Genomic DNA, 27,128 nt, shown 5'->3' with positions numbered 1-27,128 from the left:
AAATTGCAGGCTTGACCCCACACGCGGCTGGAAGCACACTAGAAGCTTCCTTTGCTCTCTCTTCCGTAAGAAAGTGCGCAACAGCTGTCCGCTCCTGGGCCTCCTTTCATTTTATATATAAAAGGGTTTCAAGAAGAAGAAGGAAAAAAACCACCCCTCTGACCACTCTGTCAGATGGCATTGTTGATGGCTGGTGGTTTCTAAATGAAACAAAAAAGAATCTATTTTTTTTTTATCATTACCAAAAAAAGGGAAAATTTGTTTTCTTAGAGGTGTTAGCAATAGAGAGGGGACTTAAGCTCACAGTCTAGAAACTAGAGAAACTTGAGCATCCCTTGTACTCTGAAAATGTTTTCCTTTTTTGCAATGCATCTCTCATCTTTATTTTTTTAAAATATATTTTATTGACTTTTTACAGAGAGGAAGGGAGAGGGATAGAGAGTTAGAAACATCGATGAGAGAGAAACATTGATCGGGTGCCTGCTGCACACCCCCTACTGGGGATGTGCCCGCAACCAAGGTATATGCCCTTGACCAGAATTGAACCCGGGACCCTTCAGTCCGTAGGCCAACATGCTATCGACTGAGCCAAACCGGTTAGGGCCCTCTCTCATCTTTAAATGTGTAATCCCAGGGAGCAGACCCTGCTGTGGCTGTTGAGTCGTAGCATGCACATTTCCAGTATGGCCGGGCCGCCAGGAAACATGAATCTGGAGGGATGTTACCCTTGGTACACGGGGGAGCACAAAGCCTGGAATTAGGAAGTTACCAAAGAAGGAACTCTGTTCCTCCCTCCGCCCTCCTTCCCTCTGGAAAGGGAGCCTCAGGCGCAGAGGGGGGCTCGGCTACGGTGGGCAGCCTGGTGCCCTGCACAAGGTGGCGAAGCAAAACCCAGGCTCCGCACCTGCAGTTGAACCACCGCTTGCTCCTCTGCGGAAGCAGCTTGTGCCGAGTCTCGCTGGGGAATTACTGCATCAGTGTCTCCCCTGCATGCCTCACACTGGGCTGAGCATGAAGTTAAATTCATCTTTTCATTCTGTCTTTTTTTTTTTTTTTTCTAGCTATGGTGGTCATAAAAATAACCTGCTTTCCACAGTGGCTTTTCTTTCTTTCTTTTTTTAAAAAAATATATTTTATTGATTTTCCACAGAGAGGAAGGGAGAGAGACAGAGAGTTAGAAACATCGATGAGCGAGAAACATCGATCAGCCGCCTCCTGCACATCTCCTACTGGGGATGTGCCCGCAACCCAGGTACATGCCCTTGACCGGAATCAAACCCGGGACCCTTCAGTCCGCAGGCCGACGCTCCATCCACTGAGCCAAACCGTTTAGGGCCACAGGGGCTTTTCCTGACCATCAGATTGGCAGCTTTGCAGAGCAACAAACCCGCCTGGGAGGAGGGCGGGAGCAGATGTCCCCGCAGCTGCGTTGACTGAGGCAGCGACCCACTGAGCCTGCTTCCTCCGCTGCTGTAGGGACACAGCGCCGGTCCCCACCCGGAAGCTTACCGCGAGGATTAGCCAAGATGGGGAGCGGAACGGGTGACAGCGATGGCAAACAGGGCTCTCACTACATCGCAGCTGGCTCCCAAGTTACACCTGGTGCAGGAAATTTGAGAAAATGCAAAAAAGCGCACACAGCCCTGACCAGTTTGGCTCAGTGGCTAGAGCGCTGGCCTGCGGACTGAAGAGTCCCAGGTTCGATTCCGATCAAGGGCATGTACCTTGGTTGCGGGCACATCCCCAGTTTGGGGTGTGCAGGAGGCAGCTGATGTTTCTCTCTCATGGATGTTCCTAACTCTCTATCCCTCTCCCTTCCTCTCTGTAAAAAATCAATAAAATATTTTTTAAAAAAAAAAATGCAATGCGATTGCCCTAGCCGGTTTGGCTCAATGGATAGAGCGTCGGCCTGCAGACTGAAGGGTCCCAGGTTCGATTCCGGTCAAGGGCATATACCTTGGTTGCAGGCACATCCCCAGTAGGGGGTGTGCAGGAGGCAGCTGATCAATGCTTCTTTCTCATCGATGTTTCTAACTCTCTATCTCTCTCCCTTCCTCTCTGTAAAAAATGAATAAACTATATTTATAAAAAATATTAAAAAAATGCAATGAGATTGTATAAAGTTGAAAGTATCTGTTCATTGTATGCATGTGTGCATAACCCATAGACACAGACCATAGGGGCGGGGGTGGGCTAAAAGGGGTCAATTGAGGGAAAAGGGGGACATAAGTTATACTTTCAACAATAAAGATTTCGGGCGAAAAAAGACAGTATTTGTTCACAACCATAAAGGAGTGCCTTCCCTAGACATACAAAGCACGATGCTAGCGATATACTTTCCTGAGCGTCCACTGTGGGCGGGGTGTGGTTCAGGGAAGTGAAGCGCTGGGCGCGGCTCTCCCCGCTGGTCCGCGGGGCCACCCTTGGCCACACCCAAGATGGCTGCGTCCCCAGCCCGTTTCCGGGCCCCGCGGAGCACTTCCGCCTGCCACTCCCAACATGGCCCCACCAGTGCGCTCGGGGGGCGGGGCCAGGAGCGGAAGTGGGTGTAACGGGGACGGAGGCCGAGGAGGGACGCACGCCGACACAAAACACTGGAAGGGGAAGCGGCGCGGGGCCGCAGGGATGATTCCCCCGCAGGAGGCGTCCGCCCGGCGGCGGGAAATCGAGGACAAGCTGAAGCAGGTGAGACCGGGGCGGGGGCGGCGGGGGCGGCGGGGAGGGAGGGCGCCGAGGCCCGGCATCCCCTCTGGAAGGAGGCGGGGGGCAGAGGGGGACTCGCTGCCAGGAGCTGGGCTCGGGGCGAGGCCGCGGGGCCGGGCCGCGGTGACCGGCAGCCGCGGGCTTCTGGTGATGCCGCCCCTCCGCGCCCCCAGGAGGAGGAGACGCTGTCCTTCATCCGAGACAGCCTGGAGAAGAGCGACCAGCTCACCAGGAACATGGTGAGTAACCCTCACTGGGCGGGGCTGCAGGCCTCAGACCCCGCAGGAGAGCTCGGCGACCTGGCGGGTCCGGTCCGGTCCGGTCCGGTCCGTAAGGCCTGGGGTTCTGGCCTGGGTAGGAATGGTATTGGGTGGGTTTCTCCGGCAGCAGTGCGGCGGGCGTGTCCCTTACTCGTCGCCCTCCCCTGGCCCGCCTGCTCCCTGAGGGTGCTGCTGCCCCGCTGGCCTGGGCTTGGTCTCTCCACGCCCCCGCCTTCGTCTCCTGCAAACACTTAGTGAGGCTGACTTGGGTGGGCCGGGGACGGGCGGAGGGCAGGGGTGGCACTTCTGAGGCTGCTGAGGGCAGACAAGACTCAGCCGTCTCCCTCCCCCAGGGCTCTGGGGTAGGATGAGCTCTGAAATCGGACAGATCCGGGATCTAGTCCTCACCCTCCACTTGTCTGTGTGTGGCTCCTGGCAGGTAACTCTGAGCCTCAGTTAACTCATATGATAAGACAGGGACAATGCCACCCTCCCCCTGTGGCTGTGAAGGTCATAGGAGCCAATCCATGGGGACCCATCTTGGTCAGCACCTGGTATACAGTAGGTGCTCCACAAATATGAGGTTTCTTCTTTATTTCCAGAGGGGACTGTAAAGCACAGGTGGAGGAGATACAAGCTTGGTGTATGCATGGAGTAACACAGTCATGGAGTCCTAGTACCGTGGTCGGCAAACTGCGGCTCGAGAGCCACATGTGGCTCTTTGGCCCCTTGAGTGTGGCTCTTCCTAAGCCTTAGGAGCACCCTAATTAAGCTAATAACAATGTACCTACTTATATAGTTTAGGTTTAAAAAATTTGGCTCTCAAAAGAAATTTCAATCGTTGTACTGCTGATATTTGGCTCTGTTGACTAATGAGTTGGCCAACCGCTGTCCTAGTCCTTATGTGGTGAGATTCGCCCTTAGCGAGAGAGGCTTTTGCAAGTGCCAACGATGCATTTGAGGTGACTCCATATGCAACTACGCCCTGTTCGGTCTAGGAAAGCCTCAGAAAGACCAGACATTGAGATTTGGCTTCAAAGGGTGGAAGGGAAACCATCCGGGGTGCTTATCTTGGGGGAAGGTCCTTGGTTGCTTGCCTTGCCTTCGAATCAAATTTCATCCAATGTGTTTGGACCACCTCCTATGTGCTGAGGACACGGGTGAACAGCTGCACCCCCGGCCCTTCCCTCGTGGAGCTTATTGTCTAGAAAACCATAGAAAAAGCAGCGAAGGCCAGAGACCTGGGGGTGCCTGGGAGCCTGAGAGCACGTGTCCCCCCCAGGTGTCCATCCTGTCGTCCTTTGAGAGCCGCCTGATGAAGCTGGAGAACTCCATCATCCCCGTGCACAAGCAGACAGAGAACCTGCAGCGGCTGCAGGAGAACGTGGAGAAGACTCTGTCCTGCCTGGACCACGTCATCAGCTACTACCATGTGGCCAGTGACACCGAGAAGGTCATCAGGGAGGGGTGAGCTAGGCCAGGAGGTCACACTCCTTTCATTGTGTTGTTTTTTTTTTTTTGTAATTGACTTTTTGTTTTATTTTTTGTTAATTTATTGTTGACATTCTTGATGCCTCCCGGACCAGCGGCGTAGAAGGGGAAGGGGGTAGAATATATTTGAGCCTGGAGTCCCCAGTATTCATTCTCTTCTTCCCCCTTCCACATGGGTCCTGCTCTTCCTCTTCCCTCTAGCCAGGCTGACACAGCTCTGTTCCTTCCCAGCCCCACAGGGAGGCTGGACGAGTACCTGGGAAGCATGGCCAAGATTCAGAAGGCTGTGGAGTATTTCCAGGACAACAGCCCAGACAGCCCAGAGCTCAACAAAGTGGTAAGGGGCCAGCCGGGTAAGGGGGGAGGTGTGGGGACATCAGTCCCTGCCCTGGTCTCCTGAGAGACTGAACCAGCTTAAAGGAGAATGTAGTGGAATAAACGTAGTACTAATATAGTACACATACTGTGGTCCTGAAGTACTCTACCTCGGGAATCACAGATATACATTTAAAAAAAATTTTTTTTTATTGATTTCAGAGAGGAAGGGAGAGGAAGAGGGAGATAGAAACATCAATGATGAGAGAGAATCATTGATCAGTTGCCTCCTGCATGCCCCACACTGGGGATCCAGCCCGCAACCCGGGCATGTGCCCTTGACCGGAATCGAACCTGGGACCTTTCAGTCTGCAGGTCGATGCTCTGTCCACTGAGCCAACCGTCTAGGGCTACAGATATACTTTTTTTTCAAATATGGAACGCTTCATGAATTTGTGTGTCATCCTTGTGCAGGGGGCATGCTAATCTTCCCTGTAAGCTGCCAAAGCGAGCACCAGATATACATTTTTATTGCGTTTGCATAACTTAACAAGTTTATAAATTACTTTACAATATAAAGTTTTCTTAAATATATTTTATTGATTTTTTACAGAGAGGAAGGGAGAGGGATAGAGAGCTAGAAACATCTATGAGAGAGAAACATCGATCAGCTGCCCCCTGCACGCCCCCTACTGGGGATGTGCCCGCAACCAAGGTACATGCCCTTGACTGGAATCGAACCTGGGACCCTTGAGTCCGCAGGCCAACGCTCTATCCACTGAGCCAAACCAGTCAGGGCAACAATATAAATTTAACATTTGATTTTTAGAAATGCATTTGGGGTTTTCTTATTGTGGTAAAAAGTACATAATATAAAACTTATCAATCTCACTATTTTTATTAAAAATTTATTTTTATATTACAGTTGACATGCAATCTTATTAGTTTTAAGTGTAGTGATTAGACATTTATGTTCCTTATGAAGTGATCACCCTTGTAAGTCTAGTACCTACTTGACACCATACATAGTTATTACAATATTATTGATTGTATTCCCGATGCTGTATTTTACATCCCTGGGACTGTTTGAATAAACACCAATTTGTACTTGGTAATCCCTAACCTTTTCCATCTATCCCTCCAACTCCCCTCCCATCTGGCGACCAACAATTTGTTCTCTGCACCTGAGCATTTATTTCTGTTTCATTTGTTTATTTTGTTTTTTAGATCCCACATATAAGTGAAACCATACGATATTTGTCTTTCTCTGTCTGATGTATTTCATGATTTTGTATGAACATGTTTCCAGTTCTCTTATATGTTCTGGATACCTGTCCTTTATCAGATATATGATTTGCAAATAATTTCATTCTGTGGGGGTTTTTTTACTTTTTTTGATGGTATCATTTACAGCACAAAAGCTTTTAATGTGACAGTTCAGTTGATCTAGTTCAGTGATGGCGAACCTTTTGAGCTCGGCGTGTCAGCATTTTGAAAAACCCTAACTTAACTCTGGTGCCGTGTCACATATAGAAATTTTTTGATATTTGGAACCATAGTAAAACAAAGATTTATATTTTTGATATTTATTTTTTATATTTAAATGCCATTTATCAAAGAAAAATGAACCAAAAGAATGAGTTCGCGTGTCACCTCTGACACGCGTGCCATAGGTTCACCATCACTGATCTAGTTCTTTCCTTGCAAACCCTTTTCTAACAAGAAGACAGATTGGTAGTGCAGTGAGAAGGTGATCAGCCAGTGTTCATTCAGCATCTGCTTATACAGCCCTGGGTTTCACCTGTGAGCATCCAGTTAGCGAGAACCTGAGCGAAGGAAGGACCAAGGAAGGTCTCCTGCCTTTCTTCTCTGGGTTCAAGGAAGTGCAGGCAGAGGCGGGGAGGGGCGGGCGAACCGAATGCTGCCGCTGCAGTGGGCCCTCCTCCCCCCTCCCCTCGCCCCTGCAGAAGCTGCTGTTCGAGCGGGGGAAGGAGTCCCTGGAGTCGGAGTTCCGCAGCCTGATGACTCGGCACAGTAAGGTGGTCTCCCCGGTGCTCATCCTGGATCTGATCAGTGGGGAGGAGGAGCTGGAGATCCAGGAGGAGGTGCCGCTGGAGCACCTGCCGGAGGGCGTGCTCCTGGACGTGATCCGCATCTCCCGCTGGCTGGTGGAATTCGGCCACAACCAAGGTGAGGGGCCGGCCAGAGGGCCAACATCAGGGCAGGCCCAGGGGGAGGGGCAATTTTTTTTTTTTTAATAAAAAGTTTAGCCATGGCCGGGTGGTTCAGTGGGTTGGAGTGTCGTCTCGTACACCAAAAGGTTGTGGGGTCGATTCCCAGTCAGAGCACATACCTAGGTAGTGGGTTCAATCCCCAGTCAGGGTGCGTACAGGAGGCAACTAATCGATGTTTCTGTCTCACGTCTATGCTTCTCTCTCTCTCAAATCAATAAAATTTAATAAAATAATTTTGTAATGGCCAAAGATAATAGTGTTTTTTTCATTCACTGACATTTGTTGTCTCTGTGCCTCCTATAAATTATTCACATCCTTTGACTCCTTACCTAATCTTTATATTTTTTATCTGAAAATACTTAGCTTCAGAACTTAAAAAAAATCATCAGTTCTATTGGGGGATACTTTCCCTTTAAAGACTTTGCCTGATTTGGGGCAAGGCCCCGTGGGTGGCTGCGAGCCCGAGGAGGTGCTAGAAGGGGTTAGCAAGTAGAAATAGTGGGCGCACTGCCGCCCCGCGGAGCTGGTCTAGAGGGGAAAGGCCGGGACCGGCTGCCACAGGCCCATCGCCTCATCTCTCCTCAGATTTCATGAACGTCTACTACCAGATCCGCTCCAGCCAGCTGGACCGCTCCATCAAGGGCCTGAAGGAGCATTTCCGGAAGAACAGTTCTGCCTCTGGGGTTCCCTACTCCCCCGCCATCCCCAACAAGAGGAAAGATACGCCCACCAAGAAGCCCATCAAGCGGCCAGGTGAGTCCCCACCCCGGTCCTTTAAGCTCCAGCCAGAAGGCGGTGGGACCTGCGTTGCTTTTGGCCACCCTGGGGTTCGCAGCGTCCACCCCTCCAGCTGCAGGCAGACAGGACAGAAAGCCAGTGTCTGCCCCCCAGCAGGGCCCCCCCGAGGGTCTCTTCCTGCTGCTCAGCAGGGTCTGGGAGGAGGGAGGGGCGTCAGAGATGTGGAGAGGCAGGGGAATGGGGCGCAGCCAGGGCAGAGCCCCTTGCTGGGCCCCTGCTCCTCTCCTGCTGTCCCGCCAGGAGGCCAGGCTGCGACAGCCAAGCTCGGGGGATGGGACAGGGCAGCCTTCACCTCCCAGCGAGCCAGGGCGGCTGGAAGTGGTGCATGGCTGAGAAGTGGGTGGGAGACTTTGTACTTTCACAGTCAGCCCTCGAGGAGGAAGCGCGCCCGGCTTTCAGGCCGCACTGCGAGTTCGTGCCTGTGGCGGGCCGTAGGGGGAGGGTGCTGAGGGCGAGAGGCCTGGGCCGTGGGTTGTGGTGTTCTGGGTGAACAGCGCACATCCTTGTCCCTGCATCATGTCCCCACAGTCTGTGCAAGTAAACAGTGTCCCGTGTGCACCCACAGCTTGGCAGGCCTGGGTTCAAGCTGCAGGCACTGCCCCAGGGGTGGCCTGCGGGACCCGCCCCAGGGAGAGGCTGGGTGTAGAGCTTCCCCCTTCCTCTGTCCGGCCCTGCCTGCCCTGCCCCTCTGAGGGTGTCTGTTCGCACTCCTTAGGGTTTGGAAACGTGGCAGAGCAGATGCTGCCCTGGGGGCACAGCCAGGAGAGCGTTAGGGAAGGTGGGGGACCTGGAAGGAAGGCACTGCCTTCTCCCCTCCAGTGTGGGTGCCTGGGCCGCTCCCCCAGAAAATCCGTGACTCCACTGGGCCGGCGGGCTTGGCCGAGGCTGCGGCTGCTGCAGGCGGGCCGCCCCGTCCTCTCTGCGCCTGTGTGCTGAGCAGGGGCTGTGTCTGGAGGCCGCCTGGGCCAGCGGTCTGTGCTCAGTTCCCGTCCGTCTCTTCTCTGATGGCCCTGGGAGGCCCTGGGATCCAATGTGCTCTGCCCTGGGGTGCTGGCCGCCCATGCAGGGACAGGGCCTTCCGGGAGGAGGGCTCACCGTGGACTGAATTCCTCCTTGGCTTGTAGACCCAAGAGGGAAACTAGCTGGGAGGTCCCATGCTCCTGTGGGGGTTCGAGGGTTGTCCGGAGCTGGTGGGCTCAGGACTGGTGTCGGGACTAGGGAACCGGGCCTGGGACATCTGTTCTGTGGGGGGGAGAGGAGCAGGGAGAAGTTAGGTGGCCATGAAGCGCCAGCCTCAGCGCTGTCCATGGCATTTGGGTGCCTGGTGGTCTTGGCAGCTGCCAACAAGCAGCCCCGCTTCACACCCATGCCCTGTGCGGGCTGGGCTCCCGCTCGGCTGCGGGGCGGAACCTGAGGTGCTCCTTAGCGCCGCTCACCGCACAGGGAGGCAGATGCGGAGCTGGGGCCACGTGTTTTTAGCGGCTAATGGTGGCGTGGTGCGAACAGGATGAAATGAGCCCCAGGCCCTGCCTCTATTCACCCGCGCTCCTGGGGCGCGAGGCAGGGGATGGGCTGCGGCTCAGGGCAGAGGCCCTTGCAGGCGGCGCGCTCGCTGTGTGAGGTGCTGGTTTATTTCCCACATGCTCTGCCCTGCGGTGTCTCGTTCCAAGTGGCTGACCCGCGGCTGCAGATGCTGCAGTTTGTTTTTGTTGTTTTGACTTGTGACACTGTTGTTTTCCCCGTGCCAAGAGCATGCGCCCTTTCCTACTGGCCTCCCGGCTCTCTGTGAGGCTCTGTTGGCCCCTCTCGCCCTTGAGCTTTTGCAGTCGCTTTGGTGGTTCGGGTAACCTCAGTGTGTGGGCCAGGCTGCCCCCGGGCCTCCAGCCTTCATCCTGGCACTGCCCTCCCGGGGGGCTCCTTCCCGTCTCACCAGCTCCCATGCTGCTTTCTGACTGCCGTTTGGCTACTTGCCAACACTGAGCATGCCCAGAGAGCTGTGCCTGGCGCTCCGCGGGGCGCAGGCCTCCCAGCCTCCAGGTGCCCGCGCTGTCTTGGGTCGTAACTCCGGGTGTGAGAGCCCAAGCCTGTTTGGATTTCGGGGGTTCTTTTTCCTGGGGCTCCTCTTGGTGGACCTTTGCCCACCTCGTCTCCTTCACCCTCCACGCACCCTCCAATGAGCTCAGTCCAGAACAGAGGGTCAGCAGCAGGACGGGAGGCCCCAGGGAATGTGTCCACCCCCTTCGTCTCCATCTGCTGGGTCCCCGGCGGCCTGGGGAAGGTCTGCTGGGGGAGGCGGGACTGGGCGTGCTCACTGTCGGGGGGCTGGGCGTGGGCTGGGCGTGGAGGGCCGCTGCTGTTTTCTCTCACTCGTTTCCCAGGTCTTATCTCCTCTCTGTGTGGCTCTGGTGACAGGGACGATCCGTAAGGCTCAGAACCTTCTGAAACAGTATTCCCAGCATGGTCTAGATGGGAAAAAGGGGGGCTCTAACCTCATTCCTCTGGAAGGTAATCACCCCGTGTTCCTCTCCCGTTCCCTCCTCCTCCGTCGTGTGTTCACTCCCGCGGCAGGGCAGAGCCTCCAGCCCCAGGAGGGCCTCGGGGGGAACCCTGAGAGGGGACGGGTGGGGCTGCCCGTCCCTGTGCCACTCGCTCCAGCTGGCGCAGGGACAGGTTTCGTGGCCTTGGCCTGGTCCTGTCTGGCTGATGGCAGCTCTGCCCTCCCTGGGGCTCCCCTCCCTCTCCCCTCCCTGTCTCTGTCCTTGTCTCCTGTTTGAACTCAGAGAGAGTTCTTGGCCGTGGGCAGCCCTTTCATGCTGAGATCAGCGTGGCAGGACCAAGCTGGCCTAGGCCTCCTGGTCACCCCAACTTTATAAGGGGGAGGGGGTGCAGCAAGGGGACAGGCAGCAGGTCGGCACATCCCTTTCTCATGTCAGGAGAATAGCCCCCCCGCCCCTGGAGGACCTGGCCCTCCTCCCTAAGAATGAGCTGGGGACGAGAAGGAGGCTGTCCCCAGTCCCTCACAGTGACAGTTCTCTAACTGGGTCTCCCCATGTCCGGCAAGATCACCCCCTGGGGCCAGGCATCAGCCGCTCCACGGCTGCCAGAAGCCCCTCAACTCTCCTTGGCCTCGCGGCTTTCTCTTGGCCTCCGGGCTTGGTCCGGGCGCTGCAAGTCAGGCTTGAAACGGCTGTTCCCAGGGTGGCCTGCGGCAGAGGAGGGGCTCAGAGCCCCTCCAATGCCCCTCCCCGACACCCCCTCACACCCTCCGGAGATCGAGGGCTTCTTCCCGGTCCCCGAGGCCAGCCCGCCCGGCCCCTGGATAAACGCTGCTTGTGTTTGTGCGGCTGACGTCTCGCTAGGTCACCAGCATGATTCCCGAGTTAAGCACCTGTCCGAGGCCCTGAACGACAAGCACGGGCCGCTGGCCGGTGAGTACGCAGCCCAGCCCAGCCCAGCCCAGCCGTGGGCAGCCGCCGCTGCCTTCCCAGCAGCCACCAGAGGGCCCAGAGGATGGGCCAGACCTGTTCTCTCTCCTTCCATCTCGCTCTCCTTCGGGCACGAGGTCTCCTTGCCGCCCTCCAGCTGGGAGTGTGCACCCGGCTCTCAGGGCCCAGGCCAAGGGGAGAAGTGGCTTCTCCTTGGACGGCGGGCAGAGAGGGGAGGTGGCTCCCTGGAGGGCAGGGAGCCCGACACCAGCTTCACCAACAGCTCCGACTCCGGGGAGCCCGTTCCTGGGCGCATAGCACTAGGTCCCCTGCCCCAGCCTCCAGCCATGGGATCCAGTCTCCTCCTGGGGCAGCTGATAGCCAAGGAGCCCTCCCTCTCTGGGGCTCACGCTGCCTCTTAAACTTTAACCCTGTGCCAGCTGGCCTCATAGGCCGGCGCCCACGGCCTTCCTACAGGTTCCGGAAGCCTGGCTGGGCTGGCCACCGCCCTCGTAGGCCCAGCGTTTTCTGAGATGGCTGTCTCCTTGGTGGACACTGCCACCTGCCCCCCAGCTGCCCTCTTTCCGTACAATCCGGACTCCTCAATCCTAAGGCCATCCCCTCTCCAGGGAGTCCATTTAGGGATCCTCCTCTTCCCCTTTATCTGTCGCCCACACCTGCACCTGGCAGTCGGCCATAAATCCCGCCCGTGGCAGAGCTCAGAGTGAAGCCAGGACAAAGGCTGGACCCCAGCCATTTCCCCTTCAGCCGTGGGGCCTGCTGGCGTCCTCAGCTCTCTGCCCACACAGTCTCCCTCCTCCCCGTCTGCGGCCAGTCTGGACCCCGGCCGGGAGCTGGGGAGACCCTCACCCCGCAGCAGGGAGAGGGCTGTCCGCAGCCCAGCAGCTCAGCGCACCGCTGTCCCGCAGGGAGAGACGACATGCTGGACGTGGAGACCGACGCCTACATTCACTGCGTCAGCGCCTTCGTCAAGCTGGCACAGAGCGAGTACCAGCTGCTGGTGGAGGTCATCCCCGAGCACCATCAGAAGAAGACCTTCGACTCCCTGATCCAGGTGCTGCCCCGCCCGGGCTGGGGCCTTACAGAGCTGTCACCGCAGCGTGGGCCTTGCCTGTGTCTGTAGCCTCCAATACAGCCACCTCCTCCCCCGCGTCCTGGGCATCTGTCCTGGCGGTGTGTCTGGTCGGCACTTCCCATCAGAAGCGCGCTGCCTCCCCTCACCGTCCCTGGGAGCCAGCTCTCGCCTCTGGCCCCCTAAGCCATGTCCTCACCCTCAGGATGCACTGGAGGGGCTGATGCTCGAGGGGGAGAACATCGTGTCCGCTGCCCGGAAGGCCATCGTCAGACACGACTTCTCGGCAGTGCTCGCCATCTTCCCCATCCTGCGGCACCTCAAGCAGACCAAGCCCGAGTTCGACCAGGTGCTCCAGGTACGTGGTCGGCGAGGCGCTTGGGGGCGTGGGGAGGAGGGTGACAGAGGCATCCCCTGGGGGAGGGCAGGGGAGCAGCTGGAAGGAAGGGGCTGCACGCCCACTGGCGGCGGGGACAGTGGCAGCTGTGCCGCTCTGTGCCGCTCAGGGAACAGCCGCCAGCACCAAGAACAAGCTGCCCGGCCTCATCACCTCCATGGAGACCGTTGGTGCCAAAGCGCTGGAGGACTTCGCTGACAACATCAAGGTGATCTCCCTCCTCCCACTGCAGGGCCGCCTGGCTGTGGGCAGGGGGCAAGCTCTGAGCGGGTCGGGTCTGCCGGAGGGATGACTCCTGTCAGCACCCATCGCCTCCCTCTCTGGGGGCTCCAGGCCTGAGGCACCTGCCCCCCGCCCTCGTTTTCTGGCATGTGCATCTTGCTCCCCTTTGTGCCTTAAGGGTGTCCTGACACCTGTCTGCCAAGAGGTGGCGCCAGGATCAGGCTGAGGGGCTTGGGTGAGGTGGGGCCTCCTTGGGAGCTCCTCCAGGGAGTGGCTGTTTCCACAGAATGACCCGGACAAGGAGTACAACATGCCCAAGGACGGCACCGTGCACGAGCTCACCAGCAACGTATGTGCTGCCCGGGACCCGGGGGGGTGAAGGGGGGCCTCACCAGAACCTCGAAGTGCTGAGCACACTCAGCAGACCCGGCCTGCCCTCGAAGCCCGAACCCAAAGTGGGATCAGAGTGTGCAGCCACCGTTTTCACTCGGCAGCCCCGGGCCCTGGACGTGCCCTGTCACACAGGGTGTGCGGTGGGAGGGACCTGGCCTCTGGTCCTGCCTTGACCTTCCTGGCCCCTTCCCCACACAGGCCATCCTTTTCCTGCAGCAGCTGCTGGACTTCCAGGAGACGGCAGGTGCCATGCTGGCCTCCCAAGGTACTTGGCCCCTCCCAGTGGGGCCCCCAACCCCGTGCCTCCCTTCTCCTTCTGCCTGGAGAGGTGGGGTTAGGCCCCCAGCGGCACTGCCGCCTCTGGTGGAGATCGCCTGCAGCCTGTGCAGTGGGGTGGCGACGTGGCCTGTGGCCTGTGGCAGGGCCCGGCTGAGCATTAGCAGAGCCGGTTTGACTGCCTTTCCCGCCTGACCTCTGCCCCTAGGCTCCCTCTGGAGGGCACTCTTCTGCCCCGCCCTCCGTCCGATTCCTACCCCTTCTCTGTGCTCGCCTGTCCCCCCAGTGAGTCTCACACAGTGGACACTGGGAGGCTGGCATCTCGGGGGCAGCCTGGTATCTTCCTGAGGTTGGCACAGGAGGGTACACGCATTTCCAGCTGTTGCAAGCACTGAGACCCAGCCCGGTGTGTCTGGGCCCCGGGCCCCGCTCCTCCATCTGAGGGCACAGCCAGGGGCAGTCTCGGCCTGTGGCTCTCAGGCCTCCACTTTCCTGCGTGCTCCCTGGTCCCCGCGGGTCTGGCTTGGGTGTGCCCCGCTGGCTGTCCTGGCTGTCATGGGGAGCGGTCTGCTTGATGGGAGGACACAGCTGTTTCTAACCTGATTTTGCACTTTGCATCTTTCTCCCGTCTTTGTCTCCTCCTTCCCCTGTCGCACTGCTTTTCACTCCGTAGTTCTTGGGGACACATACAATATTCCTTTAGACCCCCGAGGTAAGCGGCGGGGCTCTGCAGCCCCATCCTCCCTCTGGAAGCCCCGGGAGTGAGGTTCCCTGGGGACAGAGGCCCCTGGCAGACTCAGCACCTGTTGGGGAGTGGGGGTCAGAGGGCACATGGTCCCTTCAGGGTGCTTCCCGCTCTCGCAGCTCCTCACGGCACTTTCTGTCTCTGAGGTTACTGGGACACCCTCCAGCCCAGCCCAGCTCCTGCCCGCCCGCCCGCGCCCCACCTTGGCCCTCGCTCTGTGTAGGCAGGCCCCCTCTGTACAGCAGGGCACCATAGAGGAGGTGGGATGTAGGGAAGGGGGAGGCCATGGAGCCTATTCTGACCCCCGTCCTGACAGATGGGATAGGTGGGCCTGGATGCCACCAGCAGGGGGCGGGCGTTGGAGGTCTGCCGGCCTTCCTGCTGACCCTGGGCCGCCCTGGAGCACGGAGGGGCTGGCCCTGGGCTCCAGAAAGAGTCCGAGGCAGCGCTCCATGCAGCGGGCGGGAGCTGAGCCCGCGGACACCAGCTCTGCCCCAGCTCCCTCTGTCCCAGCAGCCAGAGGAAGGAGGCGCAGAGCCCCCCCCCCCCCACCTGCCCTCCGCTGCCCCTGGGGCTGAGGGGAGGCCAGAGAGGGTCCAGGCTGCCGCCGCGGCCATAGCAGGACTCTCTCTCTCTCAGAGACCAGCTCCTCAGCCACCAGCTACAGCTCCGAGTTCAGCAGGCGCCTCCTGAGCACCTACATCTGTGAGTCTGCAGCTGGCAGCAGCCCCGCCCCATTCCTGCTTAGCCCCGCCTCCATTTTGTGCTCTCCTGCTATTCCCATCCCATCCCATCTTCCCCCATCCCCCGGCTCCTGAGCCCCAACCTTGGAATAACCTAACCTATGGTTCAGGGGCGGAGGGGGCTGGGCAAAGGGCTCCTGAGGCTTGTGGCGCCTGGAGCCGGGGAAGGACAGGAGCGACAGGTAGGACTTGGTTGTGGGGCCTGGGATGGGGTCGTTTTGGTCACACTGCCATGTGGGCGTGGCCACATCGTTCCCTGTGCAGGTAAAGTCCTGGGGAACCTGCAGCTGAACTTGCTGAGCAAGTCCAAGGTGTATGAGGACCCAGCTCTGAGCGCCATCTTCCTGCACAACAACTACAACTACATCCTCAAGGCCCTGGAGAAGTAGGTGCTCGGGGCTGGCGTGCCCTCCGTGTGCCCAGGGGGAGGGCAGGGCTTTACTCCTCGCGGCCCCAGGACCAGGGGCGTGTGTGCTGCCTTCTTAGAGCTCGTGAAGGTGGGGTGGGAAGGGCAAGGCCCTCTGGTGGGTGCTGCTGCCCAGGCCCACAGCCAATCCCGTCCCCTCTACTCTGCGCCCCCCCCCCCCCCCCCCAGGTCGGAGCTGATCCAGCTGGTGGCTGTGACCCAGAAGACCGCCGAGCGCTCCTACCGGGAGCACATCGAGCAGCAGATCCAGACCTACCAGCGCAGGTGCGAGGCTGCCCTCCGCTCGCCCCACCCCTGTACCCACCACTCGCTCCCTTCTCAGTCTCAGGACACTGGGCCCAGTCGGAGTGGGGTCAGTAACGGGGACCTGTTGCCCTGTGGACCCCAATCCTCTCTTGTGTTATAGTCAAATTCAGGGGGTGGCAATGGGAGCCCCCCCCCCCTTGCTGGCTCCCTAAGGGGCCTCAGAGGGCAGAGAACAGTCTGCCTGTGAGGGTGAAGCTAAGCGTAGTTGAAGGGCTGGCATCAACGTGGGCAACATTTGGCCCAAGCGAAGAGCAGGCTGCACGAGCCCTTGGCCTTGGCTGCGCTCGCTCTGCAGAGCTCCCTTCTCTGCTGCGGGTGTGTCTCCCTCTGTCCTTCCCCTGGAGGCGTCTTCCTCTCCCTTCCCAGTGTCTGCTCCGCCTCCTTCCCCCCTCCCTGGAGGTGGTAGTACTAGTATTCGAGGTTTATTGACTGCTCTTTCCTGTAAGTTTTAAAAGCGAGCATCTCGAACACTTTCTATTCCCGAGGAGAAACCTCAGTTGTGTTTTGCTTAGTTGTGACCCAGATGGATTCCTGCCCTCCCCGTACGGCTCAGTAGATGAAGAGATAAAAATAAAACACAAAGCAAACAGCCCCAGGAAGCAGCAGCTGCCTGAGCGCCCTCTGCTTTCTCCCCCTGGCAGCTGGTTAAAGGTGACCGACTACATCACTGAGAAGAATCTGCCTGTGTTCCAGCCGGGAGTCAAGGTGGGCTGAGGGCCTGGGCTGGGAAGGGTGTCTAGCAGGTGTCACCCTGTTTGTCATGCCGCTGGGAGGAAATGGACAGGAGTCCCTGTGGGGTGAGAGCAGGGGATGCCTGTGGCCCTCGGAGCAGCAAGCGGGCTGGGCTCGGGCACTGGGGGAGGGGAGGGCAGGCGCCTCTCTCTGAGGAGAGCTGTCTCGGCCCCCAGCTCCGGGACAAGGAGCGGCAGGTGATCAAGGAGCGGTTTAAGGTGAGTCGGGACCCCGTCCCCTCTGCTGCTGCTGCTGCTGTTGGAGCAACACCCCCAAACATTTGTCTCCGGGTCCCTTCTCTCCCCACCTCGCTGGCGGCAGGGCTTCAATGACGGCCTGGAAGAATTGTGCAAGATCCAGAAGGCCTGGGCCATCCCCGACACGGAGCAGCGCGACAAGATCCGCCAAGCTCAGAAGCACATCGTCAAGGAGACCTACGGGGCCTTTCTGCACAGGTGAGCCCCCCCCCCCCCCCCGCCAGTGCCCTGCCTCAGGGACACCCCACGGGAAGGCCTTAGCCTGCGGCGGAGCGGGGGAGGAGGGAGGCCTCCCTGCTGACCTCAGTGCCTGCAGGTACGGCAGCGTGCCCTTCACCAAGAACCCTGAGAAGTACATCAAGTACCACGTGGAGCAGGTGGGCGACATGATCGACCGCCTCTTTGACACCTCCGCCTGAGCTGCGCGCCCCCCGCCCGGCGGCACCTGGCAGCGCGGTGTGGACACATAAACCTCCAAAACCGTGTTAGCCTGCCTCTGGGCCAGGGAGTGTGGTGTCCTCTGGGACAGGGACGTTTCCTCACTGCCTGGCCCGGGGCCCGTGAGTCCTGGTGTGTGCCTCTCCCCGCGCCCTCTCCCTCCCACCCCCATTCCCCACCAAACCAGCACAGCCCTGCACCGGGCTTCCTGCGCACCTGGGGTTTGTGTCCCCACCACAGCCTGCAGGGGCCACGTGAGGGCTTCAGGACGGGAAGGGACGGAGGGGAAGATGAAGGCCTCGCCCAGGCTGCCTGTGAGCACGAGCAGGAGGCAGAACCACCCCCCAGCCCAGTTCACAGCTGGGGGGACGCGCCCCCTTCAGCTCAGGCATGTGGGTGGAGAGGCACAGGCCACATGGCCGCAGAGGGCAAAACCCAGCAAGATTCACCTGCTCAGGGTCCGTGCCGACAACACATGCCCCATTGCCCACATCCCGAGGGCTGGGTGTTCTGCCCCCAGGAGGCGCTCTCCCCAGTCCTGGGGTCCAGCACACCTCAGCACCCAGGAGTCTTGACCACCCCAGGCGACCTGACCCTCGGGGCCCTGAATCCTGGCCCAGGCCAAGCAGCTAGAGTCACAGAAGGAGCAGGTGTGAGGGCAGGGCTGGGTGACTGGTGGCCACTGGTGAGAAGTTCAGGCGTGGAGTGGGGGCCCCACCTACACAGGACAAGAGCGAACAGCTGAGCTCAGTGAAAGCAGACCCTTGGGGAGCACTGTTGCACTTGGGTGATGGGTTTATTTCACACTCGTTGCTTGTGTGCTAACAGAAGGGAGAGCCTGGGGCCTCCAGGCTTAGGGAAGAGTTGGCCTCCCTCCCCATCTCCAGAGACCCTGCAGGGCCCACCCCAGGCCGGCAGCCCCAGCCCTGCCCTGTTATGGCCTCGGCTGCCCCCCGTGGGGTACGGCCTCGCCAGGGGCTGGGTCAGATTTGCACGTCGCCCACATCCAGAGTCCAATGAAGATGAACTGGCTGCACACCACCCCTGCCACGTAGAGCAGGAAGAAGGTGTGGTCGGCAGCCTCGGCCCAGCTCCTCCATGACCCCACTCCTCTGGGGTTCTCTGTGGGGAGAGGCAGAAGCAGGAGCCCAGGCACTGGCAGCAGGTTTCTCCCTCCCGTGGGCTCCCAGCTAGTGGCCGGGGGCTGGCCCACTGCAGGCCGCCTTGAGGTGAAAGCCTTGTGGAGGGGCTCCCAAGGCACAGGGTCACCTCGCGGAGCGCAGTCACCAGGCCTTGGGGAAGCCCACCTCGCTCCCTGCTCAGACCTGCTGCTCCCAGGGCCGACGTGTAAAGCTCAGGGACGGGCCAGCAGAGTGAGCGCCAGGGCCCTCCAGCCCAGCGACCCCTCGCCCCACCCCCAGGGGTGCAGCTTGCCAGCTCTGCCATCAAAGAGCTCCCAGCCTCCTTCCTCACCCACCTTCAGGATTCGGCCCTGCCTCCTCATGAGCTTGCTGCTCCCCTCTCGGGGCTGGGCCAGGGCTGCGCTTGGCCCTGGGGTGGTCCCGGGCCAGGAGCCCCGCCAACAGCACTGTCTCCACGGTGCTGACGAAGAGCAGCAGCAGCTGGATGGTGAAGTAGTGAACTGGGGAGGGGCGGGGCCAAGTCAGGGGCCAGGCCTGTGCCTCCAGGGCTCGGAGCTGAGCAGAGGGAAAGGCTGGGTAGTGTGGTCCTGCCCGGGGCCAGGGGAGGGCACAGGGCTTACTGAGCAGTGGGTTGCAGGAGGAGGAGCTGGGCAGGACCTGCACCAGGGAGGAGTGGAAGACGAGGTAGCCCAGCAGCAGGGTCACCTTGTAGGCCAGGCGCTCCGGGGCCTGCAGGGGCAGCAGCCCCCCGCACATGTCAGCCAACAGCAGCGCCTCCCCGGGGACCAGCAGAGCCAGGATGGCCTTCAGCGCTGTGTTCTGTAGGTGCATCTGGAAGGGAAAGGTTGGGGCTTCCTGGTGGGGTGTGCAGGGGTGGGCAACCGAAGTCTGTCATGCCTCTGGCTCCGCATCCTTCATGCCCCTGCCGCCCTCGTCAGCCACCTGCCGACTCACCTTCACCTGGAAGCAGGGCACCAGCTGCTGGGGCGGGACCTGGGTTTTCAAATCCCGAAGTACATACTCCCTCTTGACACTCACGATCTCGTTCACCACATGGGCCTGGAACTCCAGCTCCATCACTGGGGGAGGGTGGGAGAGAGCAGTGAGCTGAGAAATACCACTGCCCCCGCTCTCCTGGGGGCAGGGGCAGGGGCAAGCTGGTGCCCAGCCGTGATGGAAACTTCTGGTGGCCGCTGGGCAGACTTGGCGGTGACAGTGGCCCATGCAAGGACTTTCCCAGCCTTATCTCCCCCCACACCCCACCCCCACCCCAGTCTTCTCCAGCTAGAGGAAGGGCTTTTTCAGACTCCGACCGATTTCCATTGTAAAAATAAATGCACTTTGCACCACTGCATGGAGGGGGCGCCATTGTGGACTCATCGACCAGTGTCTCATCTCACATCTGAAATACTAGGGTGTAAGGGAAGGGTGGGCCTTCTGCCAAGCTGGACACCACCCGGTGGGTGTGTGGGGTATTGCCTGGGTGGCTACACCTTCAGGATGTCTCCAGGGGTGAGGCTGCAGCAACCTGAGCCGACACCAGCGGCCTGGCCGCTGCATTTGGCCCGGCTGTTGAGGGCAATTGCTTTGCTGGCCGAGGCGGGGGGGAGGAGCCTGCAGTGGGGCGGGGCTGCTGTCTGGGTGGGAGGTGCAGGGCGAGGAGCACGCTCTGCTCCTGGGTGGGTCCGGCTCCCTGAGCCGGGGCAGATGGGTGTGCACACAGCCCGCTGTCAGCACCGGTGTTGCTGAGGGCGTAGAAGCTGAGGGTGCAGTTGCTCTGGTCTCTGGGGAAGTGGAGGAGCTCGAAGTCACAGTTGGTCTCCGTGGTGAGGGCCAGATAGAGCTCGACGTGGCCATCTTGGTCCACTTGGGCCTGTGGGGTCTGGTCCTGCCAGTCCACCCAGAGCCTGCGGGGAAAGACACCACAGCCAGAGGCCCACCCCCTCTGCAGGGGGAGACAGGCATATGCCCAGCTGCCATGCCCTGCCCTCAGGGTCCCCAGAGGGAGGGGGAACACGGGGCAGTGGAGGCGAGGCGTGCCAGTGCTCTGCCAGGGCCGCCGGGAGAGGGCATTCACTGAAGGCCTCGGCGGGTGGTGGGGGGGACAGAGGGACATGCAGTGGCTCCCAGGACGAGAACTCACGCCTCCTGGACAGTGAGTTCCGGTGTCCACAGTGAGTCCCAGGGCAGTGTAAGCGCGCGCCGTGGGTGCACACTCGCGTTCCAGGCCAGGCGCGTGTCCAGCCAGGACTGGGGACACAAGGACCCCACTAAGGCTCTGTGTACGTGCCTCTCGGCTTGGCAGGTTGATGGAGACGGTACTTCTGAGCTGGACTCAGAGTGGGCTCTGCCCCACCCCCAGGGGGCTCTCACCAGCCGGAGCAGCAGCACGGAGGACACTGTGTACCGAAGGATGTCCTGGGGGGGGGGGGGCAGCACGTCACCTGAGGGTTGGCTGCTACATGACACAACGGGGCAGGAGAGCACAGCACTCCAGGGACGGGGTCCCATCCCTTCCCGCTCAGCACTGGGGTCCCGCCCCTCCTGGGCCGGGGGACACTCACCACGTTGAACACGTTTGTCATGAACACCTGCACATCCACGCGCAGGGGCGCGCTCCCGTTGCTGGGAATCTGGATGGTTTCATGAACTTCCAGGGGTGAGTTGAGGTTGAAGAAAGATGGCCAGGCTGAGGGATAGAGGTTGAGATCACCTGGGTGCGTTGGGGCCCAAATTCCAAAGCTCATGACCTTACGGCTTTCACCTACCAACCGCTGGTGCGTGGAAGCTGCGGCCCCGGACCAAGGGCCTGGTGGTGCCAAGTCCGAGCAGGGCGAGCTGGAGCAGGAGCCGCAGAGCCATCAACGGGGCCGCAGGGGGAAGTGGAGCAGCAGTGCCCATGCCAACCTCTGCTTCAGGCACTTCTCTGGGGGACGGCGCAGTCGGTCAAGGCAGCTGCTCTGTGCAATGACCCTGGAGCCTTGGGCTCGGCACCCCCACCCCACCCTGGGTTCTGCAAACACCCGAGACAAAGCCCAGGACCAAGCCCTGCCCACCCTGCACCTGCCTGGGCTTCGCTGTCTGTGCCGCCCCACTTCCACCACCTGGAACCGGTTGCCAGTTCACGGCCAGCACCGAGCCGCCCCCACCCACCCGGCCTCGGTCCTTCCAGCCTAGGCAGGTGCCCTTCCGCAGTGGGGGCCCGCCTGGCTAAAAACACGCCCTTGTCCAAGTGCCCTGCACTCAACGCTGTGAGATGGGCACACCTTGGAGAGGGACCTGCCTCTCCTGAAACACTGGACCGACTTCACGTGAAAAGCCTTGGCTCAAGGACTCGGGGGAGAGGGGGGGACCCAGGGTCGGGTCGGGGCTAGTTCAAGAGCAAAGTTCGTATCAGATTCTCAGGATGGCCAGGCAGCAGTGCCTCAGGGCCGCCGGTGTGGCCCCGGAACAGGACCCGCGGGGTGGGGAGCGCCTTTCCTGTCCCAAAGGAGAACCCGAACTGTTGGAGACCTGGTCCCAGAGAGCTGCACTCCACTCGGGGAGGGGGGCGGACACCCCAAGGCTTACAGTCTGTAGGCACCGATAGGGCTGCTGAAAGGGCCCCAGGGAGCTGGGAGCAGCCGAGGCCCCGCCACACGCGGGCGCACGAACGCTACTAGGGACATAGTGTCTGCGTCCGTCATCGACCCACTGTATCGAGTGCTTAACCAGGGGTGGGCAAACTTTTTGACTGAGGGCCACAATGGGTTCTTAAACTGGACCGGAGGGCCGGAACAAAAGCATGGATGGAGTGTTTGTGTGAACTAATATAAATTCAAAGTAAACATCATTACATAAAAGGGTACGGTTTTTTTTTTTTTAGTTTTATTCATTTCAAACGGGCCCACGGCTGGAACCTGCCTGTCGGTGCCACACGCCTGGGCGGCGGCGGCGGCGGGTTTGCCGACCTGTTGGCACCCGGCGCTTCCCGGTGGCCGCGTGCTCCCCAGCCTCGCGCATTCAGGGATTTCTACGCCGAGTTTCAGCTCCGCTGTCCTGAGCGCGCGCACTCGCACCCCATCAGCCCAAGTTCCCCCGTGAAATCCCAGAGATCTCACCGCAGACCCTCAAGACACAGCGCGGCACGGCACGTGAAACGGTTTGCGCATTTTATTAACAGACGAAACCATCCCCCACCCCCAACCCCCGACCTCCGACTCCAGTCCTTTCACACACGAGCGTCCCCGCTAAGTCTCATTAACTGTCAGGCTGCCGTGGGGGACCTTTTGGTCCCGCCAGGACGGACCCGGGACCTGGCACGAGGCGGGGACCCCGGGAGGCGCCGGCGCAGGGGCGGACGGCCCGGCCGCCTCGCTCACGTGCGTCAGGTCCGTGGACTCGCGCTCCAGCACGCTGCCCCCGCGGGGGCCCGGCGCCGCCACGCACCGGCGGCCCGAGGTCCGGCGCGGGGCGCGGCGCAGCAGGCCGGCGCAGACCTGGCGGAATTCCTTGCGGAAGTGCTTGGAGACCAGCGCGTAGACGATGGGGTTGACGCAGGCGTTGGCGTAGGAGACCAGGTGCGAGAGGATGCGCAGCGCGTAGGTGGCGCGCGTGAGGGGAAAGCGGCCGAACCACACGCAGAGGAGGAGCGCGTGGTGGGGCAGCCAGCAGAGGCCGAAGAGCGCGGCCACCACGACGATCATGCGCGTCACCTTGCGCTTGGCGCGCCGGGCGCCCGAGCCCGCAGCCCCGGGGGCGACCGCGCGCCAGAGGGAGCGCAGCGTGCGCGCGTAGGTCAGGCCGAGCACCAGCAAGGGCAGCAGGTAGCTGAAGACGAAGGTACAGAGGTCCATGGCGCGGCGTCGGGGCGCGCTCCACGCCGGGTGGCACACGGTCAGGTTGGCCAGCCTCGACTGGCGGTAGTAACTCAGGTAGGGCCCCGAGAAGAGCAACGACAGCCCCCAGATGAGCCCGATGGCCCCCAGCGCGTTGCGAGGCGTGCGCAGTTCGCGGGAGCGCAGCGGGTAGCGGATGGCCAGATACCTGCGGGTCAGCGGGGAAGGGAGACGTCAGCCGAGCGACCGGATTTGCGCCTTCAGCCCAGGACCTTTGCACCTCGGGCCCTGCACCCGCTCTCCAGGACGGTCCTCAGTGCACGGTCACAGCGCACACCCACCCAGGGCGACCCAGCAGCAGGAAAGGCGCACGTAGAGGCCACTCATCTGCCCTCTCCGGGGCTACTACCCGGGTGGAGTCGGAACGGGCTGGGGGGCACCGGGAGGCTGCTACCCACCAGGGACGATGCCCGGGGAGGTGGGCGCAGGCAGGCGCCTGAGGTGACAGCCTGGGAAGTCAGGCAAGCAATCTCCTTCGGGAAGCGGGCGCGCCTTGGGCCCCACCAGCGCTCCGGAGCCGACACTCCGCGCTCAGTGGAACTGGGAGGCGCGTGTGGACGGCGGGCTCACCTCGCTCCTTTCCCAGGGGAGAGGGGCAGCGCGTGGGGACCAAGGGGAGCGGGGAGAGACCGTGGTCAGACCCGCCTTTCCTCCCCAGGTGTCCTCCACGCTCTGGCTTAGGGGGCGGGCGAGTTCTGCGCGTTCCTCTCCCTGCCCTTGACCTGGGCCTGGAGGTGGGGTGCAGAAGGGGTGGGACCAAGCCAGGGGACCTCGGGCGTGGCATGGGCCCCCACGAAGGACCCAAATTCCCAAGTCCGTGCCAGAGTCCAGGGCGTCGAGCAAACCGTGGCTTCGAGGCTGAGTTTGACGCCATGAGCGCTGACTTCCCGCACACAAGTACTGGATGGGCGACTCTGAACCCCGCGACCTCCCTCGTCTGTGCAGTGGGCACAGTCACCCGCCCACCCCAATCTCACGGGGTCATTGAGCCTCAAGCGAGACCAAGCTCGGGAAAACGCGTTGTACCCCAAACGCTGCGCTTTGCTGGCTGCCGGTGGCGCTGGAGAGCTGAGGTCTCCAGGCTGCAGCGCCAAGGGCGCAGCTGATAGGGGGACACTGCAGCCCCCCACCTCCCCTAATTACTCCTCTCTCGCCAGCACGCCTGCCTGCCTGTCTTTCCCTCCCTCCCGGCCCCTCTGAGTGGTGGAGCCCTTTCCTACTCTCTGTCCCTTTCCTGGACCCTCGAGTCCCGCCCCTGGCAGTGGCCGGCCCTGGGGGGCCAGGGGCGCGCTGACCTGTCCAGCGAGACGGCGGCCAGCGTGAAGCTGCTGGCGTGCATGGTGAGGAAGATGAGGAAGTGCACGGCCTTGCAGAGCAGGGAGCCGAACACCCAGCCGTCCAGGGTGTAGATGGTGGCCTGGAAGGGCACGCAGCACACGATGAAGCTCAGGTCGGCCACGCTCAGGTTGAGGATGAACAGGTTGGTGGTGCTGACCGCCCGGCCGCTGCGGAGCAGCACGGCCAGCACCAGGCTGTTGCCCACGGTGCCCACGAGGAAGATGAGCGCGAAGAGCGTGGGCACGATGACCGCCTCGGGCTGCCAGCTGCCCCCGCCGCCCGCCTGGCTCGCGTCCTCGGCCCCAGGGCCCCCCGAGTCATTCATGGTGCGGCCGAACCCGAGGCTCCCGGGCGCCCGCAGCCGTCTGCGTCCGGGCGAGCGCAGCTCCGGCGGCTCCCTCCCGGGGCTGCAGGCCAGTGAGCTCCGCCGCGGCTGGAGCCGGAGCCAGGGGCGCGGGACCAGGGGGAGGAGCGAGCCGCTGACGGGGTGGGATGCCCCCAGGGCTGCCGGTGGCCCTGGCGGGTCCTGCGGAGGCACCGGCAGCCCAGCCCCGGGGCGCAGGGCCCTCTGGCGTCGTCGGGGTCCGGGCTGAGCGGCGAACTGACGTCCCGCAAACACTGGAGGGAGGGAACGATCGCAGGGGCGTGTGTGTGTGTGTGTGTGTGGCGCTGCCGGGACCTGGGTGCGCGGCGCCTGTGCTTCCCTGGAGCCTGGTGGGGGCGCCCAACCTCCCCGCACTGGGGGCTCCTCGGAAGAGGGGGTGGTGGGGAGGTGACAAGGGGCGGAGGCAGATGGGGGCCCCCCGGGTTTCCGGAGTTGGCGCGTGGGACTGCCCTGCGGGGTACTCCACGCCTCTGCCCACCGACCCTCCCCGAGAGCGCAGAGGCCCCCAGAGCCTCGGTGGGGATGAGGGTTCTGCTTACTGAACGTTTCTCCCTCCATTTCAATCCAAAAACAGCATTTACTGAGCATCTCCTGTGTGTCAGCCTCCGTCCTTGGCGTGATACCTCGGTGTCCTCAGCTGTAAAATGGGAAAATGCCTTCGCATGTCCAGGCTCTGGTGAGAATGCGATGTGTCTGAGAGGCCCGAAGCCAGTGGTTGAATCTGAATGCATCAGATTCTTCTCTTTCTTCTGACCCTAGTCAGGCATCCAAACAGGGAAAACAATATAAAGTAGCAGAGCTGGCCCGTGTGGCACACTGGTTGAGCATCAACCTATGAACCAGGAAGTCACAGTTCTATTCCTGGTCAAGGCACAGGCCTGGGTTGCAGGGGCTGATCCCCAGTGGGGGGGGGGGGGCATGCAGGAGGCAGCCATTCAATGATTCTTTCTCATCAATGATGTTTCTCCCTCTCCCTTTCTCTCAGAAATCAATAAAAATATATTTAAATAAATATATAAAGTAGCAGAGTTCCATGTACCAGCAGCCTTTGCCCAGATGGCTAGGAGGGCGTTTAAGCTGCAATAAAACTTAGATGTTTGTTTTTAATTTTGACATATCAGTCATCAAGAATTTGTGACATGGAGCTATTACTGTTTCTATAGAATTCAGCCCCCCCCCCCTTTCTCTGGGTGTGAAAAGCACCACCTCCCACCTCTGTAGCTTGATCTCTGCTTCTCCTTCCCCTGCCCTGTTCGTTGGCTCTCAGTCAAGACCATTCTTTTCCCTCTTCCCTCCAGCCCCCAGGATCTCAGCCTCAGGAACCCAGCTACCTGTTCCTGTGGGTAGGAAGTCCTTATTCACACCGCTGCTCTGCCTGCCTTTTAATTGAATAGGAAAATAATAACAGTTCGTGTTTATGAGATGCTTGTCATTCATTTATTCAGTATTTATTTATTTATTTATTTTTTTATTCAATATTTATTAAGCACTTACTCCACTCCAGGCACTGTTCTGGGTCCTTGGGATCTACCAGTGAGTTCTGCAAAGACCAAGGCCCTCCGTGAGCATCCTTTCTAGCAGGGGAGATGCACAATACACAACATAACTCAAGTCAATTATTAATGTAGTCCAAGTTGATAAGTATTTGCAGGCAAAGTAGATTAGGATAAGAGAATTTGGGAGTACAGGGGTAGTGGTAATGGTGCCATCTAAAATGTCACCATTTTAGATGGTCAGGCAGACCTCATTAGGAAGGTGACATTTGAGTAAAGATTTGAACGAGTAAAGCCCAGGTGGCTCAGTGGTTGAGCGTGGTCCTATGAATCAGGAGGTCACGGTGCAATTCCCAGTCAGGGCACATGCCCAAGTTGTGGGCTCGATCCCCAGTGTGGAGCATGCAGGAGGCAGCCGATCAATGATTGTCTCCCATCAATGATGTTTCTATCTCTCCCTCTTCCTTCCTCTGAAATCAGTAAAAAAAAAAAAAAAAAAAATTGTATATAAAAAGACGAACAAAGTGAGGGAGCTAGATCAGTAGATGTCTAAGAGAAGAGCATTCCGGATGGACAGCCAGTGCCGCCCCTGCAGCAGGCACTGGCCTGGGTCCCTAAACAAGGAGGCTGGTGTGACT

At 60.1% G+C, this 27,128-nt stretch overlaps 3 protein-coding genes across 9 annotated transcripts; 1 reads left to right on the top strand and 2 right to left on the bottom strand.

Moving 5' to 3' along the window:
- The first annotated feature begins 2,565 nt into the window (after positions 1-2,565).
- On the top strand, positions 2,566-19,751 carry EXOC7 (exocyst complex component 7). 7 transcript variants are annotated; one of them, XM_081109879.1, is made up of 21 exons: positions 2,567-2,685; positions 2,877-2,942; positions 4,246-4,430; positions 4,686-4,791; positions 6,737-6,959; positions 7,589-7,756; positions 10,214-10,306; positions 11,161-11,229; positions 12,156-12,301; positions 12,525-12,677; positions 12,826-12,924; positions 13,225-13,287; positions 13,530-13,596; positions 14,281-14,319; positions 14,992-15,057; positions 15,360-15,480; positions 15,691-15,786; positions 16,470-16,533; positions 16,737-16,778; positions 16,882-17,015; positions 17,134-19,751. In XM_081109879.1, exons 1-21 carry the CDS (start codon positions 2,626-2,628, stop codon positions 17,234-17,236), a joined length of 2,163 nt encoding a protein of 720 aa, XP_080966005.1. In that variant the 5' UTR covers positions 2,567-2,625; the 3' UTR covers positions 17,237-19,751. The 7 variants fall into 7 exon arrangements, with proteins under 7 accessions (XP_080966010.1, XP_080966005.1, XP_080966007.1 ...); XM_081109881.1 differs by lacking the exon at positions 11,161-11,229; XM_081109880.1 differs by lacking the exon at positions 14,281-14,319.
- ZACN (zinc activated ion channel) lies at positions 18,190-21,389 on the bottom strand (the record flags this gene model as incomplete). Its single annotated transcript, XM_081109886.1, has 9 exons — positions 21,166-21,389; positions 20,962-21,086; positions 20,771-20,815; positions 20,541-20,647; positions 20,135-20,304; positions 19,352-19,476; positions 19,018-19,228; positions 18,733-18,897; positions 18,190-18,377 (listed from the first exon to the last, which is right to left on the bottom strand). The coding sequence occupies exons 1-9, from the start codon at positions 21,296-21,298 to the stop codon at positions 18,190-18,192; spliced, it is 1,269 nt and encodes a 422-aa protein (XP_080966012.1). The 5' UTR covers positions 21,299-21,389.
- A 1,237-nt stretch (positions 21,390-22,626) lies between these two features.
- Positions 22,627-24,937, bottom strand: GALR2 (galanin receptor 2; the record flags this gene model as incomplete). The annotated part of the gene is made up of 2 exons (XM_081110738.1): positions 22,627-23,422; positions 24,570-24,937. The coding sequence occupies 2 exons, from the start codon at positions 24,935-24,937 to the stop codon at positions 22,627-22,629; spliced, it is 1,164 nt and encodes a 387-aa protein (XP_080966864.1).
- Between the last annotated feature and the right edge of the window lie 2,191 nt (positions 24,938-27,128).

This window comes from Myotis nattereri (assembly GCF_964212035.1).
Source record: "Myotis nattereri genome assembly, chromosome: 16".
Taxonomy (NCBI): Eukaryota; Metazoa; Chordata; class Mammalia; order Chiroptera; family Vespertilionidae; genus Myotis; species Myotis nattereri.
This window is presented reverse-complemented; position numbering and strand designations above follow the sequence as displayed.